We start from the raw sequence: 25,056 nt of genomic DNA on the forward strand, positions 1-25,056 counted from the left end.
TCTAAGTATTCTTCTATATAATTGCTAAAGATTGTATCTCAGATTATCCTACTAAATCCATTGTCATTGTTAGTTCGTTAATCGCTTCTAAGAAGTTGGAATATGTTTCTGTTTCATTCATTTGTTTTAAATTGTTTGTACTGTATCTAAATTTTTTCCTAAATTTTATATTAGTAGAATTGGTTTATGAGCTATTAAATATCCTTGATATAAATCTTATCAATTAATATAATAATATACGTAATTAATATATAAATAAATTAATAAATAACTAAATTTTTTTTTGTTTTAAATATGATTTATTAAAAGTGATTTTATAGAAATTACTTAAGTCCCCATTCTGTACTTAGACCATTTCCACAAATATTTTTTAATTGAAATTTTCGTCCAAAACAGTTAACTTTCAGATGAAACTGTATGCCTTGATTGGTTGAGGTATAAACCTAAAAGGATAGTTAATACAAAATACATACAAAATATTTTATTATTTTAAATTCATTGAATTTATTCTCTCTTAGGTTTTCGATTTGGCACATAAACAAGCAAATTTTCAACAATCAAAGTTTTAAATATAACCGTTAGGTTTCCGTTCTTTATTCCATGGAAATATATTCTTTCACCAAAAATACCACCTGATGGAAGAAGACGTGATTCCTCTTGTTTGACCTTCTTACACTTAATTATACCACTCTCTTCCTTCCAATCTATTTGATAAACGTCATTGTCACCTTCGCAATCTTCTTCAAGCTCTTGCCAGCAGCTAATTTCATAATTGGTTTGTTGAGGTTTCATTGTTTTGAAACACGCTCTATTATCGGTAAATTGTACTTGTTCAATTGTTACATTATTGGTTAATTTTATTGATGAAATTCCTCCATTTACTTTAAAACAGTAAATTTTGTAATAATTGTCTTGATCGTAAAATACTTTTCCACATCTCGATGACACAACTGAAACAAATATAAAATTACCAGAACAATACCAAGATGCACAAGATAATAGAAAAATATTGTACTGATATTATGCCTGCATCCGTAGTTCGGCAGATCAACCTCACAGGATCGAACGAGTTTCCATACCGGCGAAACCCCACTACATGCCACCTCTCCGTTTGACGGTTACCAAGAGTGTATTCGAGACAAGAAAGGAGAATCATAAAATCAGTACCCCTTGGCAAACTGAACCAGGAAGAACTGAAACGGCAGAGATGCAATGGATTGAATTGGAATTTTGCTGAGGTGGGAGCGCTCTCTGCGTTTCGCCGGAATTGTATCCGCCGAGACCGGCAGTGGCCATTGCAGATCCGAAGACGGTGGATGGGTTACTTTGTGTCGGTGTTTGATTGTTATCGCATTGGATTGAAATGTGATAAGCTGCGAGTGTGAGTGTGTAGATATATTGATTCCGTGTAGCGTTATTTCTATTGTATATACTGTGTTGTATATTGTAATATTCTAATATTGTTATATTTTATTTTATTTATTTCGAATTGTATATAAATATCTTAAATATATTTACTTTGTTTTAACCTGTGCTTTACCGAGTCTGTCGCCCTGATAGAGCTACTCGTTACAATATAACGAAAAAACAAACTAGATGACAAACATATGAAGGAATAGTACACATAATTAATACCATTTAGCTGATTTAGCTTTAGGAAAAGGAAAAATGCAGCAAGCAGTTTGAGGAGGGAAAATTTTGCACAATCAAATGAAGGGATGGATTGTTTCTGCAAGCATCATATTATAGCCAATTTTCGAACTGTAGAATTATTTAATCGAAATCGAAATGCAAAGGAATACAGGTGGACGATGATACTTGTTTTTATACCCTCCAATTTGCCGATGATCAAGTAATATGTGCAAATGACAAAGAGGATCTCGAGCACATGACACGAAAATTGAATGAAGAATTTGAAAAATGGGGTTTGATAATGAACATGGAAAAGACGGTGTACCTCTACGTAGGAGAGGAAACTACTGACCTGCAACTGGAAAACAATAAAACAATAAAACGATGTAAAGACTGTAAATACCTGGGAATAAATTTTAATAAAGAAGGAACGGATGATGCAGAAATAAACAGTAGAATAATTAAAGCTAGGAAATTAATTAAATCTCTGAATGGAATTTTATGGAGTACTGAAATAGGAAAACAAAGAAAATTGAGAATATATGACACAATGATAAAAGCACATTGCTGTACGGATCTGAAACTTGGCGTCTGAAAGAACATCAAATAAGGAAAATAGAGGCCACAGAAATGGATGCACTAAGAAGAGCAGCTAGAAAAACGAAACTTGATAGGGTTCGAAACAACACAATTAAGGAAGAAATGGGTCTAAAAGAACCTTTGACCGACTGCATAGATAGAAAACAGCTTAGATGGTATGGGCATGTTCAAAGAATGCCAGAAGAAAGACTACCAAAGAAAGTAGCAAAATAGATACCACCGGAACACAGAAAACGAGGAAGACCAAAGTAATCGTGGATGGAAGGAGTTCGAAGATCAATGAGCGAACGAGGATTGACAGAAGAAGATTGTAATGATAGGACGCGATGGCAATTGTGCATCGGACAACGTCGCAGGACGTTCTAACCCGAAAATTATTAAACAAAAAGTACTCATTCTATTTAGTACTACATCGTTGGAAAAACGCAGGATATAATACGTATCACCGAAGTTCTGAGTGAAGCACAACGAATGCTACAATAATTAGAAAACCTATAGGTCTCGTATCGTATAACAATAGGCCTAAAAATGAACCTCAGTAAGACCAAATTTATGACAAATTTAGTTCCCAAGTGAACACCTAACCATCTAAAATCAAGTGGTCGAATTGACAGTGCAACAAGACGCACAGAACCGTGAAGAGTGGTGAAAAATGGAAGAGACCTATGTCTAGGGATGGGAAAAACCTACCGGTTTAAACCTAAAACCGGTTTTTTACTACGCAATAACTGGTTTTACCGTTTATAACCGGTTTTTTCTTTTTAAAGTAAAAACCGGTTTTTAGGTTTTTACGGTGATTAGGATTAGGTTAGGTATTATTTTGGATCCCAATCATAATTATTATTCTCAAAGAATTATTCCAAACAAAACCAGAATAAAAATTTTATTTTATAAGTACAGAAGCAAACTGAAAGTGCAAACTCACATCAGCCAGAAACAATTAAGTTTTATTATAATATTTCGTTGAAAATGTATTTGTAATCATAATATTTACATAAGAAGTGATCTCATTGAAGTAGACGCAAACATCATCTATTTTTCACACTTGACTCTTGACATTGAAAGTGGGTGAATGACTTTTTCTGATTACCAAAATAATGTTCTGACTATGAATATTAAATTACCGATTACGAATACGAATCTCCAAGGATTTCCCTAAGTTTTCAAAACGATACACCCACACAGGAAGTATTAAATGAGTTAGAAAATGTACCTATTATACAAATAAACAAACGTGTTAAAAGAAATACATGATAATTTTTTTTATGGTAATAAAAATAAAAGATAAATTGCATTGTCCAATTTATTTTTAAGTAAAATTTTTATGTTGATATTATTTTTTTAAATCCCATTTGAAAGAGTTTGGGAAATTTTTTATAAGTTGAAAAGGTTGGGTTATATTGTATATTATTGCAATATGTATATATTAATCTTACGCTATATTATATTTAATAATAATCAATAAATATAAAATAATAATAAAATAGTAAATAAATATAATAATGAATAGATAAAAATGGTTTTATTAAAAATTGTGATTTATTTATATTGATATTCATATTCTTTCGATAGTAGTGCATTGTAAATGTAACATTGTAACCTATTGGATTAAAAAACCGAAAACCGGTTTTTGGAAAAACCGGTTTTTTTTGGCCGGTTATAACCGCCAGGTTAAACCGTAAGCAAAAAAACCGGTATAACCGAAAACCGGTGTTTTGTCAAAAACCGCCATCCCTACTATGTCCAGCGATAGAGGGAAGAGGTTGCTTGAAAGACCACATCCTGTACTTAAACCATTTCCATGAATATTTTTTTTAATTGAAATTTTTGGTCAAAACAGTTAACTTTGAGATGAAACTCTATGTCTGGATTGGTTGAGGTATAAACCTAAAAGGATAGTAGTTAATACAAAATACATACATATATAGAAAATATTTTATTATTTTAAAGTCATTGAATTCATTCTCTCTTAGGTTTTACATTTGGTACATAAACAAGAAAAAACTGAGCAATCTTAATTTCAAATATAACCGTTAAGTTTCCGTTCTTTATTCCATAGTAATATATTCTTCCATGATTGTAATCCTTTTTATTGATCTTCTTACACTTAAGTATATCACTCTCTTCATTCCAACCTAGTGGATCAACGCCATTGTAACCTTCGCAATCTTCTTCAAGCTCTTCCCAGCAGCTAATTTCATAATTAGTTTGTTGAGGTTTTATTATTTTGAAGCACTGTCTATTATCGGTAGATTGTACTTCATCAATTGTTACATTATTGGTCAGTTTTATTGACGAAATCCCTCCATTTACTTTAAAACAGTAAATTTTGTAATAATTGACTTGATCGTAAAATACTTTTCCACATCCCGATGACACAACTGAAACAAATATAAAATTACCAGAGAAATGCCAAAATAGACATAATATAGTACTTATCACCGAAGATCTGGGTGAAGCAAGACAAATGCTACAAGAATTAGAAAACGTATGTTCAAAAGTAGGTCTAAAAATGAACCCCAGCAAGACCAAATTCATGACAAATTTAGTTTCCAAGCGAACACTTAACCATCCAAAATCAAGTGATCGAATTGACAGAAAAATACATACCTATATCTCGGTCATGAAACCAGAATAAGCAAGGATAATCAGCCCTGTGAATTTCAACAACGAATAACACTGACTTGCTTGGGCGGCGTAAGGTTCACTAAGAGATATCTTTAAGAGCAACATCCCGATTCCCGATAGCTATGAAACGGAAGAAATTTGATCAATGCGTTCTTCCTATTATGACATACGGAGCAAAACTTTCACGCTCACAAAAACAACAGCTATAAAAATGCGAATGGCACAAAAACGAATGAAAAGATCGATTCTACGCGTGACAAAGGCAGACAAAATAAGAAACCAAGACCTGAGGAAAAGAATAGGTATCACTGATATCGTCGAACGCATAGACAAGCCGAAACGGAATGGGGTAGGCCACCTAGCGAGACTAAAAGACGCAAGATGTACCAGAAAACTAATTGACTGGCGCCCAAGAGAAGATAAACGCAGCAGAGAACAATGACCAACACGCTGGATGGACGACATTAAACGAATATCCAAGCAATGGTAACAAGACGCACAGAACCGTGAAAAGTGGCGAAAAATGAGAGAGACCTATGTCCAGCGGTGGAAGGAAGAGGTTGCATGAAAGTCCCCATCCTGTACTTAGACCATTTCCACGAATATTTTTTCTAATTGAAATTTTTGGTCAAAACAGTTAACTTTGAGATGAAACTCTATGTCTGGATTGGTTGAGGTATAAACCTAAAAGGATAGTAGTTAATACAAAATACATACATATATAGAATAGTATATTGTGCAACAAGTGCAGAAAGGTACTAATTTCTCACGAGTTTGAAAAGTTGCGGTACGAGCGCAAGCGAGTGCCGCAATTCAAACGAGTGAGAAATTACCTTTCTGCACGTGTTTCACACTATACTTTTTCTACAAGCACAGTTTTTCCTAAAAATAAAAATCACAATTTCCAAACGACGATTAATTATAATATATGTGAATATGTGATAAATTTTAAACTGTATTTAGTTAATACCTACTAATCAATTTAAATTCCTTATACCTAAATAAATTGCACAGAAATCAGTTAAAAAATTAATGCACTGCTTTAATTTGTTTAAATTTAAACAATTATTACACATTATTGACAGTATATTTATGCAGTCACGGATTTACACAAAACCTACTTCATTCGACGTCTCTTGCACAGGTTGCTAAATCCTTATTGGTTATTTGATAATTATAAAATGTTTAATAAGAATAAAATTGTAAAATAAAACAGTTGTAACATCCATAATTTAGTTTCTATGCTATAGTTAAATATAATAATTGTCTTATAGGTTATATATTTGTCTAAAGTTTAACCACGGATGTAAACAGAATATAACGTTACTCAGAATGCGGTAGTCCACGGATGTAAACAGAATATAACGTTACTCAGAATGAGGTAGTCAACTGTGCAGAAAAGAACTTTGCGGCACAGAAACGTCACTTTGCGGCACAGAAACGTCACTTTTCTGCACACTAATGTCAAATATCTTATACTGTGAGAAAATATCAAGTTTGCTAACATAAAACCGTGCAGAAAAGTGCACTTTGAATAGTGGTTGTAGAAAAAATATTTTATTATTTTAAAGTCATTGAATTCAGTCTCTCTTAGGTTGTAGGTCTGGTACATAAACAAGCCTATATTGAACAATACTAATTTCAAATATAACCGTTAAGTTTCCGTTCGTTATTCCGTGGTAGTATATTCTTCTATGTTTGTAATCCCTTTTATTGACCTTCTTACACTTAATTATATCACTATCTTTATTCCAATATCTTTAATAAACGTCATTGTCACCTTCGCAATCTTCTTCAAGCTCTTGCCAGCAGTAAATTTCATACTTAGTTTGTTGAGGTTTTATTATTTTAAAGCACTTTCTATTATCGGTAGATTGTACTTCTTCAATTGTTACATTATTGGTCAGTTTTATTGACGAAATCCCTCTATTTGCTTTAAAACAGTAAATTTTGTAATAATTGTCTTGATCGTAAAATACTTTTCCACATCCCGATGACACAACTGAAACAAATATAAAATTACCAGAGAAATGCCAAAATGCACATAATATAGTACTTATCACCGAAGATCTGGGTGAAGCAAGACAAATGCTACAAGAATTAGAAAACGTATGTTCAACAATAGGTCTAAAAATGAACCTCAGCAAGACCAAATTCATGACTTTAGTTTCCAAGCGAACACTTAACCATCCAAAATCAAGTGATCGAATTGACAGAAAAGTACATTAGTCTAGTAAAATAAAATTACACTACATGTAAATCAAAATGTAAATTCGTACAGGTTGAAACAAATTTTATATCAAAGTTTAGGTGGGTACAAAAGATATTTTCAAGAAAGTATCCAAATCATACAAGGGGATCATTGTTTAATTAATTAAAAAGTGGTCATTTTTGCAAAAAAATTACTTTTTTAACTGCTGAGGTCATTCAATTACCAATGAAGGTCTATAGGATTGTTTTCTGCAAAGTTGAAGGGTAAATATTTCAGATAATACTTACTAAATTAAATGTGACCCCTATTTATTTAAATAATTAGACATAAAACTTTAAAAACCAATTTGTAAAAAATTATTTTTAGCGTTTTAAATAAGCACTATAAAATATCTTATTTTACAGAAGAAGTTGCACTATATTATCAGTATTAATTAAAAAAAAATTGGTCCAAAAATATTTAATATTTTTTGAGATATTGAATTTGTTTATTAAATGTTACTCTATTTTCAATTGCAAAAACGCGGTTGTTCCAAAAGAAGTATTCACGTGTATTAATTCTTAATATTTTTATTTTTATGTATATTTTCGATAAATGTATTGATAAATTCAAATTTCAAAAGATAAAAAGAAAAATTTCAATTAAACTTCCCCCTAAAATGGCATTTGAAAATTATTCAAATTTGTTTATTTTTTTTTAATAACGTCGCGGGGATTATATATTTTGAAATTCCGTTTAGATAATTGGGTTGCTGGGAATTTTTCACTAATTAACAAATTTTTTTGTCCTTTTTTCCTCTTCTTTTTTTTTTCTTGGAGTTACATTACTACGGGCCCTTTTAGGGTTTAGTTTCATTAAAAATTCCGAATATTTAAGTTGTAAATTATAAACATAAAAATATTAAGATTGGTCTAAAATCACTTAAGTAAAATGTGGCTACTTCCTGAGTTACAGGGTGTTTTATTTAAAAATTTAAAAATTATTTTTACCAAGTACTTTCAAACTATTTGACATATCCTTACCATACTTGGCAGAAAGTGTGGGTACTATACAGTCTACTAAATTTTGATAAATAAAAGTTTCTAGCTACGACCAGAGGCGTCCGACAGGGGATAGTTAATGGTTGACCCTTCCCAAATTCAACGCCACTGACGGAATTATTATTTTAGTGGAATTTTTCGATTCTCCAATACTTTCTATGTAAATAATATACTCTTTACTAGTAACGATTAAGTCATTAGTTTTCGAGATATTGGACGTTAAAAATGAAACAGCATAGTTATTTTGATTCATTCATTCATTCATTTTAAACTTCCAATATCTCGTAAACTGATGACTTTATCGATACCAATAAAGTTATTTACATACAAAGTATTGGAGAATCGAAAAATTTCTCTAAAATAGTAATTCACCCAGTGGCGTAGAATTTGGGAAGGGTCAATCATTCACTATCCCCTGGCGTACGCCCCTGGCACTAGCTAGAAACGCTTATTAATCACAATTTAGTAGGGTGTATAATAGCCACACTTTCTGCCAAGTATGATAAGGATATGTCAAATAGTTTTAAAGTACTTGGTAACAACAATTTTTAAATTTTTAAATAAAACACCCTGCAACTCAGTAAATAGTCACATTTTATTTAAGAGATTTTAGTTAAATCTTAATATTTTTAGGTCTAGAATCTACAACTCAGAGATTCGACATTCTTAATGAAATTTAACCCTAAAAGGGCCCGTAGTAATATAACTCTAAGAAAAAAAGAAGAAGAAAAAACGACAAAAAAATTCTGTTAATTAGTAAAAATTCCCAGGAATCCAATTATCGAAACGGCATTTCAAAATACTTAATCCCCGCGACGTTATTAAAAAAACAAATTATAAACAAATTTGAATAATTTTCAAATGCAATTTTAGGGGGGAGTTTATTTGAAATTTGAATTTATCAATATATTTATCGAAAATATACATAAAAATAAAAATAATGAGATCTTATGCAGGTCAATATTTCTTTGGGAACAACCGCGTTTTTGCAATTGAAAATATAGTAACATTTAAAAAACAAATTCAATATTTCAAAAAATATTAAATATTTTTCGACCATTTTTTTTTTTTGCTTAATACGGGTAACATATCGTAACTTAGTTTGTAAAATACGATATTTTATAGTATAGTGCTTATTTAAAACGCTAAAAATAATTTTTTTGCCAATTTGTTTTTAAGTTTTATATACAATTATTTAAATAAATAGGGGGTCAAATTTAATTTAGTAGAGTCTTATGTGAAAGATTTACCGTTCAACTTCGCAGAAAAAAATCCCGTAGACTTTCATTAACAAGTGAATTACTTCAGCAGTTAAAGAAGTATTTTTTTTTGCCAAAATGACCCTTTTTAATTAGTTAAACACTGATCCCCTTGTATGATTTGGATACTTTCTCGAAAATATCTTTTGTATCCACCTAAACTTTAATATAAAATTTGTTTCAACCTGTACGAATTTACATTTTGACTTTTTTTTATTTTATTAGGCTACATACCTATATCTCGGTCATGAAACCAGAAAAAGCAAGGATAATCAGACCTGTGAATTTCAACAACGAATAACACTGACTATCTTGGGCGCGTATGGTTCACTAAGAGATATTTTTAAGAGCAACATCCCGATTCCCGATAGCTATGAAACGGAAGAAATTTGATCAATGCGTTCTTCTTATTATGACATACGGAGCAGAACTTTCACGCTCACAAAAACAACAGCTATAAAAATGCGATTGGCACAAAGACGAATGAAAAGATCGATTCTACGCGTGTCAAAAGCAGACAAAATAAGGAACCAAGACCTGAGGAAAAGAATAGGTATCACTGATATCGTCGAGCGCACAGACAAGCTGAAACGGAATTGGGTAGGTCACCTACCGAGACTAAAAGTCTCAAGATGTACCAGAAAACTAATTGACTGGCGCCCAAGAGAAGATAAACGCAGCAGAGAACAACGACCAACACGCTGGATGGACGACATTAAATGAATATCCAAGAAGTGGCAATAAGACGCATAGAACCGTGAAGAGTGGTGAAAAATGGGAGAGACCTATGTCCAGCGATAGAGGGAAGAGGTTGCTTGAAAGGCCCCATCCTGTACTTAAACCATTTCAACGAATATTTTTTTTAATTGAAATTTTTGGTCAAAACAGATAACTTTGAGATGAAACTCTATGTCTGGATTGGTTGAGGTATAAACCTAAAAGGATAGTAGTTAATACAAAATACATACATATATAGAAAATAGTTTATTATTTTAAAGTCATTGAATTCATTCTCTCTTAGGTTTTACATTTGGTACATAAACAAGATAAAATTGAGCAATCTTAATTTCAAATATAACCGTTAAGTTTCCGTTCTTTATTCCATAGTAATATATTCTTCCATGTTTGTAATCCTTTTTATTGACCTTCTTACACTTAAGTATATCACTCTCTTCATTCCAACCTAGTGGATTAACGCCATTGTCACCTTCGCAATCTTCTTCAAGCTCTTGCCAGCAGCTAATTTCATAATTAGTTTGTTGAGGTTTTATTATTTTGAAGCACTCTCTATTATCGGTAGATTGTACTTCTTCAACTGTTACATTATTGGCCAGTTTTATTGATGAAATCCCTCCATTTACTTTAAAACAGTAAATTTTGTAATAATTGTCTTGATCGTAAAATACTTTTCCACATCTCGATGACACAACTGAAACAAATATAAAATTACCAGAAAAATGCCAAAATGCACATAATATAGTACTTATCACCGAAGATCTGGGTGAAGCACGACAAATGCTACAAGAATTAAAAAACGTATGTTCAACAATAGGTCTAAAAATGAACCTCAGCGAGACCAAATTCATGACAAATTTAGTTTCCAAGCGAACACTAAACCATCCAAAGTCAAGTGATCGAATTGACAGAAAACTACATACCTATATATCTCGGTCATGAAACCAGAATAAGCAAGAATGTTCAGAATAGTTCAACAACGTAGTAATTTCAACAACGAATAACACTTGCTTGGACGGCGTATGGTTCACTAAGAGACATATCTAAGAACAAACATTTCGATAGCTATGAAACGGAAGAAATTTGACCAATGCGTTCTTCCTATTATGACATACGGAGCAAAACTTTCACGCTCACAAAAACAACAGCTATAAAAATGCGATTGGCACAAAGACGAATGAAAAGATCGATTCTACGCGTGTCAAAAGCAGACAAAATAAGGAACCAAGACCTGAGGAAAAGAATAGGTATCACTGATATCGTCGAGCGCACAGACAAGCTGAAACGGAATTGGGTAGGTCACCTACCGAGACTAAAAGTCTCAAGATGTACCAGAAAACTAATTGACTGGCGCCCAAGAGAAGATAAACGCAGCAGAGAACAACGACCAACACGCTGGATGGACGACATTAAATGAATATCCAAGAAGTGGCAATAAGACGCATAGAACCGTGAAGAGTGGTGAAAAATGGGAGAGACCTATGTCCAGCGATAGAGGGAAGAGGTTGCTTGAAAGACCACATCCTGTACTAAAAAATTTTCACGAATATTTTTTTTAATTGAAATTTTTGGTCAAAACAGTTAACTTTGAGATGAAACTTTATGTCTGGATTGGTTGAGGTATAAACCTAAAAGGATAGTAGCTAATACAAAATACATACATTAGAAAATGTATGTTCAATAATAGGTCTAAAAATGAACCTCAGCAAGACCAAATTCATGACAAATTTAGTTTCCAAGCGAACACTTAACATTCCAAAGTCAAGTGATCGAATTGACAGAAAAGTACATACCTATATATCTCGGTCATGAAACCAGAATAAGCAAGGATAATCTGACCTGTGAATTTCAACAACGAATAACACTGACTTGCTTGGGCGGCGTATGGTTCACTAAGAGATATCTTTAAGAGCAACATGCCGATTCCCGATAGCTACGAAACGGAAGAAATTTGATCAATGCGTTCTTCCTATTATGACATACGGAGCAAAACTTTCACGCTCACAAAAACAACAGCTATAAAAATGCGAATGGCACAAAAACGAATGAAAAGATCGATTCTACGCGTGACAAAGGCAGATAAAATAAGGAACCAAGACCTGAGGAAAAGAATAGGTATCACTGATATCTTCGAGCGCATAGACAAGCCGAAACGGAATGGGGTAGGCCACCTAGCGAGACTAAAAGACGCAAGATGTACCAGAAAACTAATTGACTGGCGCCCAAGAGAAGATAAACGCAGCAGAGGACAATGACCAACAAGCTGGAGAGACGACATTAAACGAATATATAAGCAATGGCAACAAGACGCACAGAACCGTGAAAAGTGGCGAAAAATGAGAGAGACCTATGTCCAGCGGTGGAAGGAAGAGGTTGCATGAAAGTCCCCATCCTGTACTTAGACCATTTCCACGAATATTTTTTCTAATTGAAATTTTTGGTCAAAACAGTTAACTTTGAGATGAAACTCTATGTCTGGATTGGTTGAGGTATAAACCTAAAAGGATAGTAGTTGATACAAAATACATATATACAAATTAATTTATTATTTTAAATTCATTGAACTCATTCTCTCTTAGGTTGTCGATTTGGCACATAAACAAGCATAGATTGAACAATTGTAATTTCAAATATAACCGATAAGTTCCCGTTCTTTATTCCATAGTAATATTTTCTTCCACCACTGTAATCCTTTTTATTGACCTTCTTACACTTAATTATATCACTCTCTTCATTCCAACCTAGTAAATCAGCGCCATTGTCAACTTCGCAATCTTCTTCAAGCTTTTGCAAGCAGCTAATTTCATAATTAGATTGTTGAGGTTTTATTATTTTGAAGCACTGTCTATTATCGGTAGATTGTACTTCTTCAATTGTTACATTATTGGCCAGTTTTATTGATGAAATCCCTCCATTTACTTTAAAACAGTAAATTTTGTAATAATTGACTTGATCGTAATAGCTATTTGTATAACAAGGGAGGAAAGTGTAACTTTTCCTCCCGAGAATGAAGTTTACTGCCCGACGCGTAGCGGAGGGCAGTAATCATTCAAGGGAGGAAAAGGCACTTTACTCCCATGTTATACATATGGGTTTTCCATCTTCCTCAAATAACAAGTAATTTTTTCATTTTTTACTTAATTTATTTATGTAACTAACCAACAAAATTTATTAGAACTAAAACAACAAGTAGGTACAATATAACTGTCAACTGTCAAATATAAGTCAAATTATAAATGTAAACATTGTTAAATCAAAATAACAATTTACTGTTTTTTACCATTCTGCAAAATACAGGATGTTTTATAAATAAACGTTAAAGTGTATAGATACTTCGTAACAGAAAATAGATATTATACAGGGCGTCAATAAGTTATATTTCATGAATGAAATACCATGACGTCACTTTTACTTTTCCTCCCTAGGGAGGAAAAATATTTTCCTCCCTAGGGAGGAAAAGTACAACTTTGCTCCCTACAATCAGGTCCGGAAAAGTATACTTTCGGTAGAGGTAGGTGGAAAAATACTTTTCCACATCTCGATGACACAACTGAAACAAATATAAAATTACCAGAAAAATGCTAAAGTGAACATAATATAGTACTTATCACCGAAGATCTGGATGAAGCGCGACAAATGCTACAAGAATTTGAAACCGTATGTTCAACAATAGGTCTAAAAATGAACCTCAGCAAGACCAAATTTATGACAAATTTAGTTTCCAAGCGAACACTTAACCATCCAAAGTCAAGTGATCGAATTGACAGAAAAGTACATACCTATATATCTCGGTCATGAAACCAGAATAAGCAAGGATAATCTGACCTGTGAATTTCAACAACGAATAACACTGACTTGCTTGGGCGGCGTATGGTTCACTAAGAGATATCTTTAAGAGCAACATGCCGATTCCCGATAGCTACGAAACGGAAGAAATTTGATCAATGCGTTCTTCCTATTATGACATACGGAGCAAAACTTTCACGCTCACAAAAACAACAGCTATAAAAATGCGAATGGCACAAAAACGAATGAAAAGATCGATTCTACGCGTGACAAAGGCAGACAAAATAAGGAACCAAGACCTGAGGAAAAAAATAGGTATCACTGATATCGTCGAGCGCATAGACAAGCCGAAACGGAATGGGGTAGGCCACCTAGCGAGACTAAAAGACGCAAGATGTACCAGAAAACTAGTTGACTGGCGCCCAAGAGAAGATAAACGCAGCAGAGGACAATGACCAACAAGCTGGAGAGACGACATTAAACGAATATATAAGCAATGGCAACAAGACGCACAGAACCGTGAAAAGTGGCGAAAAATGAGAGAGACCTATGTCCAGCGGTGGAAGGAAGAGGTTGCATGAAAGTCCCCATCCTGTACTTAGACCATTTCCACGAATATTTTTTCTAATTGAAATTTTTGGTCAAAACAGTTAACTTTGAGATGAAACTCTATGTCTGGATTGGTTGAGGTATAAACCTAAAAGGATAGTAGTTGATACAAAATACATATATACAAATTAATTTATTATTTTAAATTCATTGAACTCATTCTCTCTTAGGTTGTCGATTTGGCACATAAACAAGCATAGATTGAACAATTGTAATTTCAAATATAACCGATAAGTTCCCGTTCTTTATTCCATAGTAATATTTTCTTCCACCACTGTAATCCTTTTTATTGACCTTCTTACACTTAATTATATCACTCTCTTCATTCCAACCTAGTAAATCAACGCCATTGTCAACTTCGCAATCTTCTTCAAGCTTTTGCAAGCAGCTAATTTCATAATTAGTTTGTTGAGGTTTTATTATTTTGAAGCACTGTCTATTATCGGTAGATTGTACTTCTTCAATTGTTACATTATTGGCCAGTTTTATTGATGAAATCCCTCCATTTACTTTAAAACAGTAAATTTTGTAATAATTGACTTGATCGTAAAATACTTTTCCACATCTCGATGACACAACTGAAACAAATATAAAATTACCAGAAAAATGCTAAAATGAACATAATATAGTACTTATCACCGAAGATCTGGATGAAGCGCGACAAATGCTACAAGAATTTGAAAACGTATGTTCAACAATAGGTCTAAAAATGAACCTCAGCAAGACCAAATTTATGACAAATTTAGTTTCCAAGCGAACACTTAACCATCCAAAGTCAAGTGATCGAATTGACAGAAAAGTACATACCTATATATCTCGGTCATGAAACCAGAATAAGCAAGGATAATCTGACCTGTGAATTTCAACAACGAATAACACTGACTTGCTTGGGCGGCGTATGGTTCACTAAGAGATATCTTTAAGAGCAACATCCCGATTCCCGATAGCTATGAAACGGAAGAAATTTGATCAATGCGTTCTTCCTATTATGACATACGGAGCAAAACTTTCACGCTCACAAAAACAACAGCTATAAAAATGCGATTGGCACAAAGACGAATGAAAAGATCGATTCTACGCGTGACAAAAGCAGACAAAATAAGGAACCAAGACCTGAGGAAACGAATAGGTATCACTGATATCGTCGAGCGCATAGACAAGCCGAAACGGAATTGGGTAGGTCACCTAGCGAGACTAAAAACTCAAGATGTACCAGAAAACTTATTGACTGGCGCCCAAAAGAAGATAAAAGCAACAGAGGACAATGACCAACAAGATGGATGGACGACATTAAACAAATGTCCAAGAAATAGTAACAAGACGCACAGAACCGTGAAAAGTGGCGAAAAATGGGACAGACCTTTGTCCAGCGGTGGAAAGAAGAGATTGTATGAAAGTCCCCATCCTGTACTTAGACCATTTCCACGAATATTTTTTTAATTGAAATTTTCAGTCAAAACAGTTAACTTTGAGGTGAAACTCTATATGTCAGGATTGGTTGAGTTATAAACCTAAAAGGATAGTAGTTAATACAAAATACATAATATACAAAATAATTTATTATTTTAAATTCATTGAATTCATTCTCTCTTAGGTTGTAGATCTGGCACATATACAAGCATATATTTAACAATCCTAATTTCAAATATAACCGTTAAGTTTCCGTTCTTTATTCCGTCGTAGTATATGCTTCCATATTTGTAATCCATTTTATTGACCTTCTTACACTTAAGTATATCACTCTCTTCATTCCAACCTAGTGGATCAACGCCATTGTCACCTTCGCAATCTTGTTCAAGCTCTTGCCAGCAGCTAATTTCATAATTAGTTTGTTGAGGTTTTATTATTTTAAAGCACTCTCTATTATCGGTAAATTGTACTTCTTCAATTGTTACATTATTGGCCAATTTTATTGATGAGATCCCTCCATTTACTTTAAAACAGTAAATTTTGTAATAATTGTCTTGATCGTAAAATACTTTTCCACATCTCGATGACACAACTGAAACAAATATAAAATTACCAGAAAAATGCTAAAATGCACATAATATAGTACTTATCACCGAAGATCTGGGTAGCATGACAAATGCTACAAGAATTAGAAAACGTATGTTCAACAACAGGTCTAAAAATGAACCTCAGCAAGACCAAATTCATGACAAATTTAGTTTCCAAGCGAACACAACCATCCAACGTCAAGTGATCGAATTGACAGAAAAGTACATACCTATATATCTCGGTCATGAAACCAGAATAAGCAAGGATAATCTGACCTGTGACTTTCAACAACGAATAACACTGACTTGCTTGGGCGGCGTATGGTTTACTAAGAGATATCTTTAAGAGCAACATCCCGATTCCCGATAGCTATGAAACGGAAGCAATTTGATCAATGCGTTCTTCCTATTATGACATACGGAGCAAAACTTTCACGCTCACAAAAACAACAGCTATAAAAATGCAAATGGCACAATGATGAATGAAAAGATCGATTCTACGCGTGACAAAGCAGACAAAATAAGGAACCAAGACCTGAGGAAAAGAATAGGTATCACTGATATCGTCGAGCGCATAGACAAGCTGAAACGGAATTGGGTAGGTCACGTAGCGATACTAAAAGGCTCAAGATGTACCAGAAAACTAATTGACTGGCGCCCAAGAGAAGATAAACGCAGCAGAGGACAATGACCAACATGCTGGATAGACGACATTAAACGAATATATAAGCAATGGCAACAAGACGCACAGAACCGTGAAGAGTGGTGAAAAATGAGAGAGACCCATGTCCAGCGGTGGAAGGAAGAGGTTGCATGAAAGTCCCCATCCTGTACTTAGACCATTTCCACGAATATTTTTTTTTAATTGAAATTTTCACTCAAAAGAGTTAACTTTGAGATGAAACTCTATGTCAGGATTGGTTGAGTTATAAACCTAAAAGGATAGTAGTTAATACAAAATACATATATACAAAATAATTTATTATTTTAAATTCAGTGAATTCATTCTCTCTTAGGTTTTACATTTGGTACATAAACAAGAAAAAATTTAACAATCCTAGTTTTAAATATAACCGTTAAGTTTCCGTTCTTTATTCCATAGTAATATATTCTTCCATGTTTGTAATCCTTTTTATTGACCTTCTTACACTTAATTGTATCACTCTCTTCATTCCAATATCTTTGATAAACGTCATTGTCACCTTCGCAATCTTCTTCAAGCTCTTGCCAGCAGCTAATTTCATAATTAGTTCGTTGAGGTTTTATTATTTTGAAGCACTCTCTATTATCGGTAGATTGTACTTCTTCAATTGTTACATTATTATTCAGTTTTATTGACGAAACCCCTCCATTTGCTTTAAAACAGTAAATTTTGTAATAATTGTCTTGATCGTAAAATACTTTTCCACATCTCGATGAAACAACTGAAATAAATATAAAATACCAGAAAAATACCAAAATCCACATATAGGACTTATCACCGAAGATCTGGTTGAAGCACGACAAATGCTACAAGAATTAGAACATGTATGTTCAACAATAGGTCTTATAGGATTATGTTGTAACCAACAGAGATATATACATCCATCAAAAATAATCGACGTAAGATGCCTCAACTCAGCAGATGTAGGTAGCGACCATAGCTCAGTATTATGTAAAATAGGAATCATTATGAAATATTTCACACCCAAGAGGGCAGCACCAACACAAACAAAAATCAAAGTCGAAAGACTACATACGGAATCCACGGAATACTTATACAGGAAAATAATATCAGAGAAGATTGCTGAGAATGGAATATTAGAAAATGATAACATCAATGAAAGCTGGCAAAAACTCAAAGATAACATAATCAACGCTGCAACAGAATCACTTGGAGAGAGAAAAGTAACGAATACTCACATATTAAAGAAGAAAACCCCGTGGTTTAGAGAAAGTTAAAATAAAATGTGAAGAGAAGAAGAATGCCTTTTTACAATACAGAACAAAACAAACACAAGAGGCATACAACCACTACAAACGAATCAGAAACGAAACGAATACTTTAGTGATGCAAATAAAAAGGGAGCACTGGCAGAGTTTCTCAAAACAGATGGAACACGACTTCTACGGAACACAAAAAGAAGTATGGAGAATAATCAGAGGGCAAATAAACGAGATGAACGAATTAATAAAAGCGAAACACATTCAGAAGGAAACATGGACAGACTACTTCCGATCTCTATTTGCTAAAGGCGACGATAATGAACCACCAATACCTGAAGTTACAACAAACGAAGAAATAAACATTGAGGAGGGAGAAGTAAAAGAAGCATTAAGAAAACTAAAAATTAGAAAATCTTCAGGAGAGGACAGAATATCGAACGAACTCCTAAAGTACGGAGGACAAGATCTGACTAAACAAATATTAAAACTAATACAAAAAAATAATAGAACAAGACAGAATACCACAAGAATGGAGATCAAGCATCCTAATACCTCTCTTCAAAAAAGGAAACAAATCGGACCCGGAGAATTACAGAGGAATTAACTTATTAAACACAACATTAAAATTAACAACCAAAGTGATAACAAACATATTGAATGAAATTATAGCATTAGCAGAAGAACAAGGTTTTAGGTCGGGAAGGTCATGCACTGACGCTATATTTATAATGAGGCAAGTTCAAGAGAAATCATTGGAATAAAACAAACCGGCATATTTATCAGTGGTGTCATGGCAAAATTAGCAGTGCGGGAACGCAGTGCTAATTTTTGTTTACAAAACCTAAATTCTCTATTATTTTTTTTCTTTTCTTAACCAGTGCGGGAACGGCGTTCCCACGCGTTCCCAGACCATGACACCACTGATATTTGTGTTTCGTGGACCTTAATAAAGCATTTGACAGGGTCACATTAAATGACGTTATCCATTTGTTATATGTACTCTAGAGAGGTACCTCTAGGAATAATTAAAACGATCGAAAACATTTACCAGAACAACACAATAAAAGTAAAAGTGGACGATGAATTAACTAACTCAATTGAAGCCGGCAATGGTATAAGACACGGGGAATTCCTTGGGTCCTTTATTGTTCAATCTGATCGTGGACGAAATAATAAAAAAAGTGAGAACTAAAAAAGGGTACCAAATGGGAGAAAAACAACTTAAAATAATCTGCTATGCGGACGGTGCAATACTAATCTCTCAAAGTGAAGATGATTTAGAACGTATGCTGTACCAATTCAACAAAATCGCCAGAAATTTTAAAATGTTAATTTCCTCACAAAAGACAAAATGCATGGTTACAACAGCAGATCCAATAAGATGTAAATTGGAGCTGGAAGGTCATATAATATAACAAGTGATGGAGTTTAAATACCTAGGCATCACACTATCTAGCTACGGAAGGCTCGAAACAGAAGTGTAAGATCAAGTGAATAGAGCAAGCAGAGCCGCAGGTTGCTTGAATGACACAATATGGAGAAATAAAAATATCGGAAAAGAAATGAAAGGCAGAATTTACAAAACAGTCATCAGACCAATAATGACATACACGGCAGAAACACGACCCAACACAGAGAGGACAAAAAGATTGCTCGGAACAGCGTAGATGAAAACCCTGCGAAAAATCGATGGTAAGATTCTATGGGACAGAGCTAGAAGTACAGATATAGGTACGACGGAGATGCAAGGCGTATAACAATAATCACTGGGTAAGAAACAGAAGAATAGAATGGAATGACCACATAAGCCGAATGACAACAAATATGATAGTCAGGACAGCGAAAGATGGTTCCCCAATAGGAAGACGACAGTGGGAAGACCACGAAATCGATGGAACGACAACTTACTAGAGGCACATTGAAAAAAGAGACAGAGTCATGTCTATACAAAAAAAAGAAGAAGAAGAAGAGAAGAACAATAGGTCTAAAAATGAATCTCCGTAAGACCATATTCATGACAAATTTAATTTCCAAGCGAACACCTAACCATCCAACGTCAAGTGATCGAATTGACAGAAAAGTACATACCTATATATCTCGGTCATGAAACCAGAATAAGCAAGGATAATGTGACCTGTGAATTTCAACAACGAATAACACTAATTTGCTTGGGCGGCGTATGGTTCACTAAGACGTAAAATCCTTTATAAAAGGTATATTTGTTAAAATCCCTATACAGGGCTACATCAAAGACAGAACTAGTTTTCGATCGGTTGACCGATCATCATCAGTGCAATTCTAAAATGTGTATAACCAGATAAAATGATGCAAAGTATTTAAAATGTTGACTAAGGTTATAAAAAGTTATAGGTTATACTCACTTAGAATCTACATGATAACCACCAAAGTAAAAATATATGGGTAAAAACCCTTTACAATTGATCCGTCATCGGAACATATGACAAAGATGTGAATTATAACATGGATGAATAAAATATCCAATGTTTTTCGCCCGAGGTACCAATGAGCTCTATCTGACAAGTTCACATCATGGCTGTACGGAAGCAAGTGATTTTGATAACGGAAATTCTGAATGGTGACATGACAGGAATGACAGTTCCACAGGAAGTTATAATTTCCCTGTTGTTTTGTGGTATTTATTGTAAAATTTGTTAAATTAATAACAATAAAAACAGTCGTTCCCACTGTGGTAAATAGTCTGTAAAAATGGAAATAGACTTGATGTAAATGTTAAAATATTGTAATGGAGGAAGTAGGCAAACCACATTACACATAATACAGAAAACTTAATAAACATTATCAAACCCTTTATATGTGATATCTAGGGCTTAGAAAAGCAGTTGTGTGTTTATTTAAAGTTATCAATTATATTAGAATAATTTTAAGTTGTTATAGTATGTGGAAGTACCATAAAAAATCCACTGTGTGAGTGACAAAGGTGTAGAACTGTTTTCTGATCTGAAAGGGATATATAATACAAGCTAAGATACATGCCACCATTTCTCAATATCCCTGCATATCGCCTGGAACTCTAAGGGTTCGACAAAACAGACCAATATTTGAGATAGCTAACATAGGGGAGAGGGGTGGTGTTATAAATTTATGAGGATATAATTAAAATGTAACATAAACGGGACCCAGAAAGAGTAGTGAGACTATTAAATTTAGTTACAGTATGATTATATGGAGTGGATATAAGTAAATTATTGATGAAAATTTAGAGATGAAACGGTATGTATGTGGGTGATGATAGCAGCTGTTGGTTTGTGTGTGTATAATTGGATAGATGATAGTGAATGATGGATAGAGATGAATAAGGAAAGAAAATCATTACAGTAGGAAAAATGAAAGAATACCCATGAACGAACATATAAAACACGCTGTTTTTTCCTGTCACCGTGTCACATAAAAAATTGGCCAGCGCAAGTACATGTAATAATTATTGCTACATGTACTTGCACTGGACAATTTTCTTTGTGACATGGTGACAGGAAAATACAGCGTGTTTTATATGTTCGTTCATGGGTATTTTTTCATTTTTCCGACTGTATGAATTGTGTCAAATCAACTGTAAATGTGGCTATGTGAAAGCGATGGAAGTAATAATGAGGTGAAAAGTACTATTGTAATTAAAAAGAAGTTAAGAAAAAAGTTGTCGATAAAGTGGATGGAAGTCCCGGTTAAACGAAACATGGCGGTTGACACAATTTGGGCTTTTTTGTTTTTCTCTGACTATTTCCAGGTCCTCGTACAAGTCCAACCTCAGAAAGTCTCTTTGTGGGATATTGTGTAGAAGAGAAACATCATCTGGGATGTTCCAGAGTATGATTTTTCTCTTTGAGATGTTGTGAGAAGGTAGAGGTATTCTCTCTTCTGATGTGTTCAAGAGAGCGAGAAGCAAGTGATCTACAAGTTCTTCCTATGTAGGTGGCATCACAGTCAGAACATTGTAGTTTGTAAACACCACTACGATTCATAAGGTTCACTAAGAGATATCTTTAAGAGCAACATCCCGATTCCCGATAGCTAGGAAACAGAAGAAATTTGACCAATGCGTTCTTCCTATTATGGCATACGGAGCAAAACTCTCACACTTACAAAAACAACATCTATAAAAATGCGAATGGCACAAAGGCGCATGGAAAAGATCGATTCTACGCGTGACAAAAGAAGACAAAAAAAATAAGGAACCAAGACCCGAGGAAAAGAATAGGTATCACTGATATCGTCGAGCGCATAGACAAGCCGAAACGGAATGGGGTAGGTCACGTAGCGAGACTAAAAGACTCAGGATGTACCAGAAAACTAATAATTAACTGGCGCCCAAGAGAAGACAAACGCAGCAGAGGACAACGACCAACAAGCTGGATAGACGACATTAAACGAATATACAAGAAATGGCAACAAGACGCACATAACCGACCGTGAAGAGTGGCGAAAAATGGGAGAGACCTATGTCCAGCGGTGGACAGAAGAGGTTGCATGATGATGTTGATGACTCATTCTATTGACTTACCTGATGTGACTGTGAAAGTCAAAAATACAATTAAGAACTTATACATTTCTATAGACTGCATCACTGTTATCTTTACGTTTGTAAATGTTTCTGTTAAAGATGTTTGCAGGTAATCCTAATATATAAATAATCTTGCTCTAGGTCAAAGTGCATGATTGAACTCAGTAATCATCAGTAAATGCAATTTTTCCTGTTTGTTATGTAATATAAAGTGATTATGAGAAAAACGAAAATAACATCGATAAGTACAATCTATACTGATTTTTACAAAAACTAGATTTTGATAAACTTTGTAGGATTTATGTAAAATGCGAGTTAAATTAACCTTGAAAAATAATGATAGTTTAAGTCTAACGTATTAAAAAATAGTTATGTAACATTAGGTTATGTAATAATAAGAAGATTTTACGATCTTTGAAAGGCTAAAAGGATAAAAGCAGGAGGAGAACACAGAAATTCTGTCGAATACAGAAAAATGTGTTTTTAAAGTAAATTAAACTATCCTCGTCCTCATAAGTGCCTTCTCTATTGAGGTTGGCGATCAATCCCAGGCAACCAAGTGACGTCAATAACGTCGAGGAAACGTCAGCTTTTGGTTAAATATATACACGTGCTTGAGCATTACGTCGGATAAACGTCTTTTGTAGGTGATTTTATATACGTAAGATTAATGACGTTAAAATATCTTTAAAAACACGTTTTCATTTCAGACAGCCCGAATCTTACGTCACAAAAATGGGAGGAGCTTAACGAGTTAATGCTTATAATGTTATGTTGTATATTGACGTTTTTAAGCTTAAATTGTCATAAGAAATTTTTCATTTATTGTTTACGTGCTTTGTGTAATAAAATAGGACTTTTCATTTAGATATTTAATTGAAGAAATGTGTTAATTAAGAGATTTTTATTCGTTTTTTTCAAGTGAGTTAAGTAGTTCAATGCAATAGTTCTTCTTGAAAACGTTTGAGGTTCTGTTTTGTTTTGTTTTCTTGGTTATTTTCTGTTAATTAACTAATTATGTGTTATCGAGTTTAATTGAATTAATTTGTTAATAAATTATTTATTAGTTTATATGTTGTTTCAGTTTTGACACAGTAAGTATACCTATATAAAAAGTGAAAATTCTATAATGTTGCATTGAGGGTAACAACCTATTGTAATTCTATGCATTTCATAGTCTCTCATTTGGTTTTACTTTTAGCCTATAAGCTAAATTTAAAACAGTTAAATGAAAAATTGCAATACCAACAATGCCCATACGAATAATTATTCTTCTTCTTCTTCCTTTATTGGGTTATATCCCTAACGAATAATTATTATTGTGTATTTTTAAAACCATAAAATGAAAAATAATCTAAAAAAAACTACATAAAAACTAGGGTTTTCTGTCTCGTATTTAAAACGTGGTAAAAATGACGTCAGTTATAATGAGACATATTCACGTGACTTTCGACGTCGAAAAAACGTGACAAACTGACGTGGATTGGTGATAATTATGACGTCTTTTCAACGTTTTGTAAACGTTATTTGGTTGCCTCGGATATGGAAAATTTCTCCCTTTTCTGGGCTTGATGAATTAAGTCATTCCCTGTTGTGTGGGTCCAATCTGTGATGTTTCGGAGCCAGGATTTTTTCTTTCTTCCTAAAACCTTCTTACCTTCAATTTTGTTTTCTAATATTACCTGGACCTGCTCAAATTCCCTATGACACATTAAGTGCTCTAGATATAACGTCTTTCTAATTTTGATTTTATTGGCCAGATGAGAACGTGTGTTCGTTATTTCCAGTACTTCTTCATTCGTAGTTTTGCTTGTCCAGCTTATTCTTAGCATTCGGCGGTACATCCACATTTCGAATGAATTCAATTTGTTGACGTCATACCGCTTTAATGTCCAGGTCTCATAGCCATATAGTAATAGAGACCACACATAACACTTTATTGTTCTCAATCTTATTGTGATTGGTAGCTTGGAGTTACAGAGCATTTTACGCATGTTCATGAAACCAGCGGCCTCCACTCGACAATACGTTTTGGAGGCCGCGAGAAGAAGCACTACGGAGCAGAGGACGCCCACTAACCAGATGGGCCGATGAT

At 33.7% G+C, this 25,056-nt stretch overlaps 1 protein-coding gene across 5 annotated transcripts; it reads right to left on the bottom strand.

The window, feature by feature from the left end:
- Nucleotides 1–330: 330 nt before the first annotated feature.
- LOC114335800 (uncharacterized) lies at nt 331–23,408 on the bottom strand. Of its 5 annotated transcripts, XM_050642518.1 has the most exons (3): nt 22,962–23,408; nt 17,639–17,922; nt 6,441–6,578 (listed from the first exon to the last, which is right to left on the bottom strand). In XM_050642518.1, the coding sequence occupies exons 1-3, from the start codon at nt 23,020–23,022 to the stop codon at nt 6,441–6,443; spliced, it is 483 nt and encodes a 160-aa protein (XP_050498475.1). In that variant the 5' UTR covers nt 23,023–23,408. The 5 variants fall into 5 exon arrangements, with proteins under 5 accessions (XP_028141890.2, XP_050498475.1, XP_028141892.2 ...); XM_028286089.2 differs by lacking the exons at nt 6,441–6,578; nt 17,639–17,922 and adding an exon at nt 331–950 and having other exon boundaries at nt 22,962–23,109; XM_028286091.2 differs by lacking the exons at nt 6,441–6,578; nt 17,639–17,922 and adding an exon at nt 10,341–10,800 and having other exon boundaries at nt 22,962–23,109.
- Between the last annotated feature and the right edge of the window lie 1,648 nt (nt 23,409–25,056).

Source organism: Diabrotica virgifera, chromosome 2 (assembly GCF_917563875.1).
Source record: "Diabrotica virgifera virgifera chromosome 2, PGI_DIABVI_V3a".
NCBI lineage: Eukaryota > Metazoa > Arthropoda > Insecta > Coleoptera > Chrysomelidae > Diabrotica > Diabrotica virgifera.